This window comes from Lithobates pipiens, unplaced genomic scaffold (assembly GCF_037356315.1).
Source record: "Lithobates pipiens isolate NorthernLeopardFrog02 unplaced genomic scaffold, aLitPip1_a1.2 Scaffold_8, whole genome shotgun sequence".
NCBI classification, from domain to species: Eukaryota; Metazoa; Chordata; class Amphibia; order Anura; family Ranidae; genus Lithobates; species Lithobates pipiens.
Window position 1 is genome coordinate 256,992,311 of NW_027507903.1, and position 12,534 is coordinate 257,004,844.

Sequence of the window (12,534 nt, forward strand, 5' to 3'; positions counted from 1 at the left end):
ATTTTAAGTCAGATTATATGATATCCTCCTAGTCCTGCACATCTTGGCAAATGATGTTCAACACAAAATATGCACAACCACTCAATATGTTGACAATGCTTAAAATTGTTTGTGGCATTTCTAAAATATGAATGCAGATGAGAGCACTGTGCCCTCTAGCAACTTATAAGAGCCAGCAGTATCCTCCTTTGTGATGTTTAGGTGCTGAAGTGTCTAAAGATGCTTTATGGGTTAACTGTTGTAGTCACTGGTGCATATATATTAGACAGGCAGCATTCATAGACTTAGGCATTTTACCTCAGTTATAGTCTGACCGGGGAGCAACACAAAACAACTGGGGATTCAGGAAATCAGAGGTAAGCTTGAAGCTCAAACAGCTCAAACATCAGCAAAGTGAGCTCTAGAGCAAACTGCTGTGATTAAATTGTAACATAGGAGACTGGCTGTGAGTTGAAGGAGAAGAGTTCAGTTGATGTAATAGGCAGTTAAACCTCTAAGGACAGGATGAAAACAATCTGCTAGGAGCCAAGAGTTTCCACTTTAAGGTGAACTCAAACAGGCATCACATAGTGTGAGGAAGAACTACAACTATCTGCATGCTAAAGGTAAAAAAAAAAATCTTTTAACACATTACAAATGAATTGCATTTCTTTTATGACTAATATTTTCTAAAATCTCTTTTAAAAATATGAGAATGTTAATTGTGGATAGTTTGTTGATTAGTTGTTCCAAAGTTTATTTAGACTTTTTTTAATGTAATGCCTTTGGATACTGTCCAAGTTGTAACTGTTTGTCTTGTAAAATGATATGTACAACTGTCATTTGCTGTCTTGTACAGTATTTCAGTGGTATTTTGTAGATGTGCATAATGTGTGCTTAGTTTATGCACACTTTATACAGCTTTCACATGTTAGCAAAGAGGCTTTGAGCTCAGCATCACTTACATCAGTGGAATTTAACACTGAAAAGGCAAAGCAGTGTTTAATTTGTACTGGTTTACCTTGCTGAAAAGTTTAAGAATTTCCTTAAAACGTTGATTAAAGTAGTGTTATTTAGCATGTTCACATGCATATATGTATTATTATCATTGCTTCTGTTAATATTTTTGATATTTTCATTTTATTGTAGAAAAATGGTTTCAGTTGATTTTTAAACAACCAAGCTAGCATAGATAATCACTTTCTTTATTAAAAAAATGTATTCAATTAAAACAATATGTTCAAAGAGATGATTAAACATTTTTTGTTTATGTAAGGACATTCAAATAGCTCGAGGGCAGGGATTCTCATACAGAGCTCTCAAGGTCTGAGAAGCATACAAAAAGAGCAGCTGTTTTAATGGCCTTTGAAGCTTTATGCTAGTGCATAACATATTCATACGTAATCCCATCCAGATGACTTTTTTATATTGAAGAATTGAAAGTTTTGTAAATAGATTGGAGAAAAGATCTCTGATTTGAACAACACAGTCTGTGTTTTCAGTGTTCCCATTTGACTAATTTCACTACCTACACATTGCAGAGAATTGTAGAAGTCCAGAACAAAAGGGATCTTTGTGTTGTTAGCCTTTTGGGATTATGGAAATATAAAACTGAGATGATGTAGCTAGTTCTTAACAACTAAGCTTGAATATGATGTAAAATACTAAAACATCTGGCCCTCTGTATGTAGTATGATGTATACCCATATTTAAGAGATCCCATGATGTCAGAAATGTCACAAGGCCTACATGCAATTCCACCTTTAAACAGGATTTTACAGCTGTAACCTGATATCTGAAATGGAAAATGTTTATTACATAACTGGAAATATATTGTCACTCTCTTGTGACCCTAAATAATCCTATTATTTTCTTTAAGGTTGGCAATGGAAACACAAGCAATTTTAAGAACTTCTATATACTTCTTGGTGCTTTTCATCTTCACCTTTACTAAGACACAAGCTGATGACTATTATGACTTGGAGCCTTCTCATTTAGCTGCCTTTGAATGTCCCAAAGAATGTGTTTGTCCATCTCATTTCCCACGTGCTTTATATTGTGACAGTAAAGGCCTGAAAGAAGTTCCTCCCATCCCATCGAGAATTTGGTACCTATATCTACATAATAATGCTATTGAGGCACTTAATGAGAAAGCATTTGTGAATGCTACTCAAATAAGATGGATAAATCTGAATAAAAATAAGCTGACCAACCAAAAGATAGAGAAGAATTTGTTTAAGAATATGAAGAACCTACTTTACCTATTTTTAGAGGACAATGAATTAAACGGAATACCTGCACCATTGCCAAGCACTTTGGAGCAACTTCGTTTGGCAAGGAATAAGATTTCAAAGATTCCTGAAGGTGTTTTTAAGAATTTAGAAAACCTTACCCTATTGGACTTACATCATAACAAGCTTACAGATGGTTCCTTTCAAGCTGATGCTCTTACAGGACTCAAGAGCCTGATGCAATTTAATGTGGCCAAAAATTCACTCAAGAAAATGCCATCAGGCCTTCCTTCTAACACCATACAATTGTATTTAGACAACAATAATATTGAGGCTATACCTAACAACTACTTTAACAATATACCTAAAATAGCATTTCTTAGATTAAACTACAACAAATTATCGGATTCGGGTGTACCGGCAAATGTATTTAATATTACATCTATGTTAGACTTGCAGTTATCATACAATGAACTGGCTTCTGTACCAACTGTTAATGGTCATCTGGAGCGTCTTCATCTTGATCACAACAAGATAAAAAGTAAGTCAACTTCATATAATATGATTCAAGCATTTGAGGTTAAATACTGATATTTTATATTACCAATGGAAGCAAATTGTTGGCCTAATCCAAATGTTTCATTTTGCTATCGTGCCATTTTTTATAAATCTTGAGCTAAACAACAGTTGTCCAGACAAAACATTTTTTATTTTTTTTTGCTTTAGATAGAGTTAGAAAAGATTAGTGTCATATCAGATTTTTACTTATATCCAGGGCTCCATTAGAGAAACTTTCCTTTGTTTTCTGTTTAGCTGGTAATGGTTTCATCAGACAGGAAGTGTGGAAAAATCTCCAAAAATTCCCAACAGTAACAAAATCAGAAATTGATAACTTTTTTAGTAGGCGAATGCTAGAAGAGTAAGATAAGGCTATATCTTATGTCAGTGTTTTACAGTTGTTGAAGATTTCCCCTCAATTCCTGTCTGGTGAAACCATTGTCACTCTGACACCAAAAGAGTGGTAATCTCACTAGTGGAGCCCCGTTAGGGAACAGTAAAAACCTGGAAGGGGTTCTAACCCTTCCTTGCTTTATCCAAAAATCAAAATAAACATATTGGCTGGGCTTACACATTTGGGCGGCACAGTGGTGTAGTTTGGGTGGCACAGTGGTGTAGTTGGGCAGCACAGTGGTGTAGTTGGGCGGCACAGAGGTGTAATGGTTAGCACTCTCACCTAGCAGTAAAAAGAGTCACTGGTCCGGATCCCAACCATGACACTACCTGTCTGGAGTTTGCATTTTCTTCCTGTGCCTGCGTGGGTTTCCTCCGGGTACGCTGGTTTCCTCCCACACTCCAAAGACATGCTGGTAGGTTAATTGGCTTCTGTCCAAAATTGGCCCTAGTGTATGAATGTGGGTTGAGGACCTTGGATTGTGGGCTCCTTGAGGGTAGGGACCGATGTGAGTGTGCGATGCATGTGTAAATTGATGGCACTATATGGGTACCTTAATGAGATACAATGTACTGGGATAGGGATAATTGTAGACACGCACACTCACTCAGGTTGAACTGGATGGACTGGTGTCTTTATTCAACCTTACTAACTATGTAACTACCCTGTTTCCCCAAAAATAAGACCCAGCGTGATTGTCGGTGATTGCTGCAATATAGGCCCCACCCCCCAAATAAGCCCTACCCTGTTTCCCTGAAAATAAGCCCTATCCTGAAAATAAGACCTACAAGGACTTTAACTAGGGCTTATTTGGGGGTAGGGCTTATATTGCAGCCATCACCGACAATCACGCTAGGTCTTATTTTTGGGGAAACAGGGTATGTAACTGTGTAACTATGTAACTCTTTGTCATTCATTAGAATAATATATTGTTTGGTTTTAAGTGACAATATGACACTAATGACAGTGTGACATAATTCTATCTGGGGTTGCTAGTCTGTAGTTTGAAGGAGCTTTTATAATAGGTAACTTTCACTATAATGTTTTACATATCTGGGAATCTGAGACATGATTTAATGGAACTGACTTTTAAAACATCCTTTGGAAATAAATTTATGGCAGCAGTGGCCTATTTTGTAAGTAAACCTTAAGTTTTACACATTGAACTACTGTATTTTATGACATGTGCTGGAATGTCTTGAAGCAATCGGTGACATTTATTTAACAGACACAAAGAGAGCTGTATTTCCTGTAGCTACCAGAAAGGATTACTCATGTTAACGTTTGTGCAATGTGAGTGTTTTATGACAATTAGGTCATCTTAATTGATTATCTCACCAATGTATCACTCTCCAAAGAAAATCATAGAAAGAGACAAAGCATGATGATGATCTGTAGTGTACTACCATGTTACTGATACCTAGAACATTATAGAAAAGCATAGCAGGGTCAGGTAACGAAAATTGTATGGTGTTTCTAATGCAGATACACTCATCAGAGGATTTCATTAATAGCAATTATTTAATATGTCAGTGATAATGATATGTGCATTGAGGTGCACCTACCATTGCTAACCAATCAAATGTCAGCTTTTAGTACAAAATTCTGTAGTAGGGTATATTGGTGGTTATCCCTGGTACAACATCCACAAATGGGAAAAAGGAGTGGGCTGGACCCTACCAGGCAACATCCAATAATACAGTTAAAATTTAATTATTATTACTATCATAATACAACAAACAATATCCCCAATATACAAGAATTGTATTAACACAGTTTGTAAATATTATTTTAGACCGTTTCTGCTTCATATTTATATTCCACTGACCAGCTATGCTATCATATTCAGTTCAACTTTGTATATAGAGAATGTAGTATAGTATATAGTAATATAGTTGGTGTTGTCAGCAGTCTTGGGACTGTAAGCAACAGTTTTGTGAACATATCTGGATATACAATATTCTATGTACACAAGGTTAAACTGAGTAGGATATCATAGCTTTTCACTGTAAGGTGGAGATTAAGCACAAATAAGTCCAAACCAATATAGGATTTAAAAGATAAATAGAGCCAAAGCTTTTTTGGCCATACTTTTCTTCTGGATCACTGGAGTGCACTTATTTTTGCTGCCGTGTCTACCAGAATCAGCTAAAGCCCACCGCTGGCTGACATCACGGAACTGCCCAGACTCTGAAAGGATCCCAAAAAAAATGTCAAGGTCCACCCAGATGCCTGACTGGCAACTGGCTCGGGCTCTCAACATGCTGCTAAGAGCCTAAGCCAGCCACTCCCACTTCCTCCATAGCCCGATGCTCCAGTAAGTTCCAGAGGGACAGACCAAAGAGTGATGACTGAGTAATCAGCAGACATGTTATTGCGCAGTTCTTGGGCTTGGAGCTGGGGGGGGGGAGGGGGGTAATTGTGACATCTGACTGATGTTGCAATAGGGAAGTGAGCATACTAGGCATACTATTCCCACACTTCTCATTTAACAAATTGTGTCAATACAATTCTTTCATATTTGTAATACTGTATGCTTTTAATCTACTGTGATGACTATTAAAAATTATGTTTTAACTCTTTTAGTGGATGTTGTGTGGTACTGTAAAGCCTGGTACACACTGTGGAGTTTTTGTTCATTCAACCCAGATGGCTGAACAAAATAAAACTGAAGAGCTCAGGAGGAGCCATTGTACTAACAATCTGATGTTCGTACACTGAGCTATTGCGTTCTGACAAAGGGAAGTCCTCCCTGCTGCCAGGACACACCAGTGAGTATTTCCAGCCATTGGCTGAGAGCATTTAGCAGGTGCTGATCGGCAGACTTTTTACAGTCATGCCCATTCGACAGAAGCCAGATTAATGGCTAACTTCTGTCGGACTGGCTATCGTACACATGGGCTGACAAGCAATCAGAATAAATAAAAGAAGATAATCTGACTGGCTACAAGGCATTGATGTACCCGCTCGTAAAATAGGGCCCTAGCATGGGTGTAAATGGTTTATGTATAACAATGCAATACCTTGGTCAACTTATACTAATAACTGGGGCTTTGGTCACCCTCCAAAGTTTAGTAATTCTAGGAAACATGCTATAAGGCCATACCTGTCCTGGAAGCCTCCAATGGAAACAGCCATTCCCTGAATTACAGACCTCATACTAATCCTTTGGGCAATGACTGTCTCTTGAATTGAAACAACATTGGTTCATTCCACGGGAGGCTTTTGGAAACAAGTGTTAAAGCACTATAGCCACCTGTACAAATCTGCATGATCACATTTAATGTCACAATATATTACAACATAATTAAAGTGCACATTTTATAATTGAAAACCAGCTTTATTTAAGTGACTGACACCGTTTACAAAAGCTCTGCCTGAAAGGAACATTAAGAATGTTCTTGGGAAGGCCATAGATGATACCATTTTCTTTCTTGCAACCATGGTTTGCAGGAAAGAAAATAGTTTGATTTCCCCATCAAAACAGTCAGTTGATGAAGGAATCTCTCCCATGTAGCTCTTGTGTTCTTCCAGCAGGGGGGTGAAGGGAGCCATCCCTGCCGAGAGAACCCAGTGATTATTGCTAGCAGCTATTGGTGCTGGCAATAATTACATGTAAAAATCCAACATGCTGGTTGTACCCAAGTTGATCGATGAATCGATTTGGGTACAACCAGCTTGCCCATGTATGGTTTGAATCCTGACTGGTCCCTGCTTAGGCTGAGATTTGAACAATCTATGGCCACTATAATATATCAAATTATGAGAGGTAGCAAAGGTCTGAGAGACAATCTGTAAATTAATAAAGTGAAAAAGTGCAGTGTTAAAATTAAATAATGAATATTGAATATTGACATATCAACATTCTATAGTGTACAATGTGAATACTGACTTCCATGTAGAAACAAATGACCAAACATCTGATTATTGACAGAAATTAAAGTGCACTGTGCAAAAGTTTCTATATATGAAACCAACATTAATATTATAGTCTCATTGGTGAGTCTAAATATTAATTCATTCACGTGTGTTTGTGGGAAGATATCCAAGAATTTTGAACTTAAGTAGTCACCACGATGTGTACATCTACCACCCAGGGGAGAAGATTAAATACGCTTAGCAGAAGGCAGCATTAACCAGGCATATAGTGTCAAGGGTTCAAGATGGCAGTCACAGGAATGGTGTCCACGGATAAAAGTGGTGGAATTCCTCCTTCGCAGCTGAGCCACTTGTCAACCAAGCATATAGTAGTAAGGATCAGGATGGTAATCACTAAGATGGTATCCAAAAACGATGACATTTCCACCACAGCAAAACCGTTTTGTAGGTTTTAGATTGTGGCATTCAAAAAAGAAAAATAGCCTCCACATAGTATAAACCCATTTGGTTATGGATTTATTAAAAGTAGAAAGCTTTACATAAATTGCAGGATATTATGCATCAATAAAATATTTTCAGCATGTGATCACAAAAGCATGAAAAGTTCATAAGCACAATGGCTTAGAAAGGACTCATCAGACCCAATGCATTTCCTCCACAAAGACTTCAAGTTGGGTATGAGTCCAATTCCATACATTGAGAAATATTATACACACAGTAATTAGCAGTAATTAAACAAACCTGGAAAAAAACATTTTTACATGTGGCCACATCCATCATGGTATCTGGCATGCGCTCCAAGCCTCCATGTGAATTCCAATAGTGATAGGTACTAATCCACCGTGAAGCTTGGATAGTGTTTGGCCCTAGCCAACAGGACATCTCTCAATCATGCAGCTGTATCTATCATGGCTTCCGGGTAGCACTCCACACCTTTTTCTGAAGCTGAAGATTAATAGGCTCCCTGCGGATCAAGCCTCAGCATTGTCATTAGCTGATACGCCCTCACAATTCAGCTAGATGACACGGGAGCTGTCTGGATGAATAGTAATCAACCAGAGCTAAGCTAAATGTATGGAACGCATTCCAAGCCTCACTCTGGACTACATTTAACATGAGCAGGTCCCTGGAATCCAAACCAAGCCTCAATCAGGACTGGTCAAGCCTCAATCTGGACTGATTGATAGTCACATTAATACAACTATTAAAGAAATAAAAATATTTATACAATATATTACGCCACCCGTATAATAAAACGGAAGGTGTAAACATGACTGTTAGAAGGCGTAGACTTTGAATTTTGTTAGTCACTGCTGATGTAGCAGCTTTGTACACATGTATGACCCATCATTTGGGGTTGATTGCATTAAAGCATTATCTTTCAAAAGATAACAGTTTACCTAGAGTCCAACAGGATTTTATTATGGAACTTTTAGAATTTGCCACTAAACACAATTATTTTTGGTTTGAGTATACATTTTTTTCTACGGCCATGGGGACCAAATTTGCCCCTAGCCATGGGGACCAAATTTGCCCCTAGCTTGGCCAAGTGGGAGGAGGATGTCGTCTATGCCCAAGACAGACCAGATTTGGTCCTTTGGGCATGTTACATAGATGACATCCTCCTCCTATGGAATGGTGACCATGACTCCTTGTGTGATTTCATGGCATTTTTTGAAACACCAATGATAGAGGTACTTCCCTATCTTATGAAACTATCCATGTAAAAAGCAATATGTTGGAAGGACCATATGTCCATTTTACATTACAGTTAATGAGCATATAGAGAAAGAAAGGAGTAACAAATCATAATGTCCAAGCACAACCTTCAATATCACAATAAAGGTGTTCAATTCCTTATTATAGATAACTATATATCTCCATCATGGGGGGTGGGGGGGGGGTCCTAGCATAAGGGGTGAATCACAGTTAGAAGCTTTTTGGATATACAAACTTAAATCTTATCGGCCATATGGCATGAGTGTTGACTTGGACCATAATGCTTTTATCAATACAGCTTGAATTGTTATTGTCTTTTATATAATCATGTTTACACCTTCCGTTTTATTCTACGGGTGGTGTAATATATAAATATTATTTTTTTTTTATTACTGGTTCTATTACTGTGACTATTGATCAGTCCAGATTGAGGCCGGGTTCACATTTCAGGGACCCACTTATGGTCAATGCTGTCCAGATTGAGGCTTGACCAGTCCTGATTGAGGCTTGGTTAGCATTTCAGGGACCTGCTTATGTTGAAGGCAGTCCAGAGTGAGGCTTGGAATGTGTTCCATTTAGCTTAGCTCTGGTTGGCTCCACTGTCATCTAGCTGGACTGTGAGGGAGTATCAGCGAATGACCATGCTGAGGCTTGATCCGCAGGGATCCTAATACTGTTCAGTGATAGGTGTGGGTGTGGAGCGATACCCGGAAGCCATGATAGATACAGCTGGGTGATTGAGAGATGTCATATTGGCAAGGGCTCAACTCTATCCAAGCCTCACTATGGATTAGTACCTATCACTATTGGAATTCACACAGAGGCTTGGAGCGCACCTGTGTGAGGCTCTGATGTGGGATTTACCAGGATCAACAGTACCTTCATGTACACACCTGGGAAACGGTTTTGCCTACTGTGTTGTTGGCTTTTCCATTAGTTTGGAGGTTGAAGTCTTTGTGGATGAAACGTGTTGGGTCTAAAGAGTCCTTTCTATGCCATTGCACTTTTTGAACCTTTCATGCTTTTGTGATTACATAGGGGATATTTTATTGATGCATAATATCCTATTTATGTAAAACTTTCTACTTTTAATACATCCATAACGGGTTTACACTATGTGGAGGCTTTTTTTTTTTTTTTTTGGATACCACATTCTATAACCTATGAAACGGATTTGTTGTGGAGGAAATTTCATTGTTTTTGGAAACCATCTCCGTGAATACCATCCTGATTCTTACCACTATATGCTTGGTTGACAAGAGGCTAAGCTGAAAAGTAGGAATTGCACCACTTTTATCTGTGGACACCATTCCTGTGACCACCATCTTGAACCCTTGACACTATATGCCTGGTTGATGCTGCCTTCTGGTAGGCGTATTTAATCTTCTCTCCTGTGTGGTGGATCTACACATTGTGGTGACTCCTTAACCACTTTCAGACCGGACCATTTTGCTGGTAAATGACCAGAGGTCTTTTTACACTTTGGCACTGCGCTGCTTTAACTGGTAATTGCGCGGTCATGCAATGTTGTACCCAAACAAAATTTGCGTCCTTTTCTTCCCACAAATAGAGCTTTCTTTTGATGGTATTTGATTGCCTCTGCGATTTTTATTTTTTGCGATATAAACGTAAAAAGACCGCAAATTTTGAAAAAAAATGATATTTTCTACTTTTTGTTATTAGAAAAATCCAATAAACTCAATTTTAGTCATACATTTAGGACAAAATGTATTCAGCCACATGTCTTTGGTAAAAAAAAAGTCAATAATTGTATATTTATTGGTTTGCGCAAAAGTTGTCACATCTACAAACTAAGGTACGTTTTCTGGAATTTACGCAGCTTTTAGTTTACGACTGCCTATCTCATTTCTTGAGGTGCTAAAATGACAGGGCAGTACAAAACCCCCCCAAATGACCCCATTTTGGAAAGTAGACCCCCTAAGGAAATTGATAAGAGGCATGTTGAGCCCATTGAATATTTTATTTTTTTGCCTCAAGCGATTGAATAATGACAAAAAAAAAATTTTTTTTTTTTTTTACACAAAGTTGTCACTAAATGATATATTGCTCACACATGCTATGGGCGTATGTGAAATGACACCCCAAAATAAATTCTGCTGCTTCTCCTGAGTACGGGGATACCACATATGTGGGACTTTTTGGGAGCCTAGCCGCGTACAGGGCCCCGAAAACCAAGCACCGCCTTCAGGCTTTCTAAGGGCGTCAATTTTTGATTTCACGCCTCACTACCTATTACAGTTTTGAAGGCCATAAAATGCCAAGATGGCACAAAACCCCCACAAATGACCCCATTTTAGAAAGTAGACACCCCAAGCTATTTGCTGAGAGGCATGTTGAGTCCATGGAATATTTTATATTTTGCCACAAGTTGCGGGAAAATTACAAACTTTTTTTTTTTTTTTTTTTTTTTCACAAAGTTGTCACTAAATGATATATTGCTCATGCATGCCATGGGCATATGTGAAATGACACCCCAAAATAAATTCTGCTGCTTCTCCTGAGTACGGGGATACCACATATGTGGGACTTTTTGGGAGCCTAGCCGCGTACGGGGCCCCGAAAACCAAGCACCGCCTTCAGGCTTTCTAAGGGCGTAATTTTTTGAGTTCACTTCTCACTACCTATTACAGTTTTGAAGGCCATAAAATGCCAAGATGGCACAAAACCCCCACAAATGACCCCATTTTAGAAAGTAGACACCCCAAGCTATTTGCTGAGAGGCATGTTGAGTCCATGGAATATTTTATATTTTGCCACAAGTTGCGGGAAAATTACAAACTTTTTTTTTTTTTCACAAAGTTGTCACTAAATGATATATTGCTCACGCATGCCATGGGCATATGTGAAATGACACCCCAAAATAAATTCTGCTGCTTCTCCTGAGTACGGGGATACCACATATGTGGGACTTTTTGGGAGCCTAGCCGCGTACGGGGCCCCAAAAACCAAGCACCGCCTTCAGGCTTTCTAAGGGCGTTACAGTTTTGAAGGCCATAAAATGCCAAGATGGCACAAACCCCCCCCCCCCAAATGACCCCATTTTAGAAAGTAGACACCCCTAAATTTAGGGGTACACTAGTGAGACTAGGTAATAAATGGCGGGTGCCCTGAAACTATAAAAAAATAACTAACCAACCAGCGTCACCTGTAACAGTTATATGGTGATCACTGGTGAAAGGGTTAACTAGGGGGCAATCAGGGGGCTTTATGCGGTAGTATATGGGGGTCCCTGGCGCTATAAAAAGCTGCGGCGAACCTAAATACCTACCTGCCTAACTAGCGTCACCTGTGACACTAATACAGCGATCAGAAAAACGATCGCTTATTAGGCTGGGTTCACACTGGAGCGATGCGGGAACGCCACGAATGCGCGGCGGGTTCCCGCATCGCATGCCTCCCGGCGGCAGTTCACACTGCCCTATGCGAACTGCTGGGAGTGTCAGTGAAATGTTAATGACACCCCCAGATCAGTTCGCATATCGCAGTGCGATCTGCAAACTTGGATCGCATGGTGTGAACACCCATGCGATCCGATTCTGCTGCGGACCAAAAAAAGGGTCCCGTGCGAGTTTGCGGCGGGTGCGACACGAATTCAGCCATACTATCTGTATAGCTGAACTCGAATCGCACAGAGATCGGATGTGATTTGCACTGCAGTGCGGTGCGAATCACATCCGTTCTCATAAACCGCTGCAATGTGAACCCAGCCTTAGTGACACTGGCGACGGGGGGTGATCACGGGGTTAAACCTTT

The 12,534-nt window shown here is 39.3% G+C and overlaps 1 protein-coding gene across 2 annotated transcripts in view; it reads left to right on the top strand.

Annotated features, from left to right (window-relative positions):
* The first annotated feature begins 202 nt into the window (after positions 1 to 202).
* Positions 203 to 12,534, top strand: part of KERA (keratocan) — a 48,795-nt gene continuing 36,463 nt past the window's right edge. Inside the window, exons 1-2 of one of the 2 annotated variants that reach the window (XM_077470896.1) lie at positions 203 to 356; positions 1,859 to 2,751. In XM_077470896.1, the coding sequence (XP_077327022.1) occupies positions 1,866 to 2,751 (886 nt within the window). In that variant the 5' untranslated portion in view covers positions 203 to 356; positions 1,859 to 1,865. The other variant, XM_077470895.1, reaches the window with a different exon arrangement.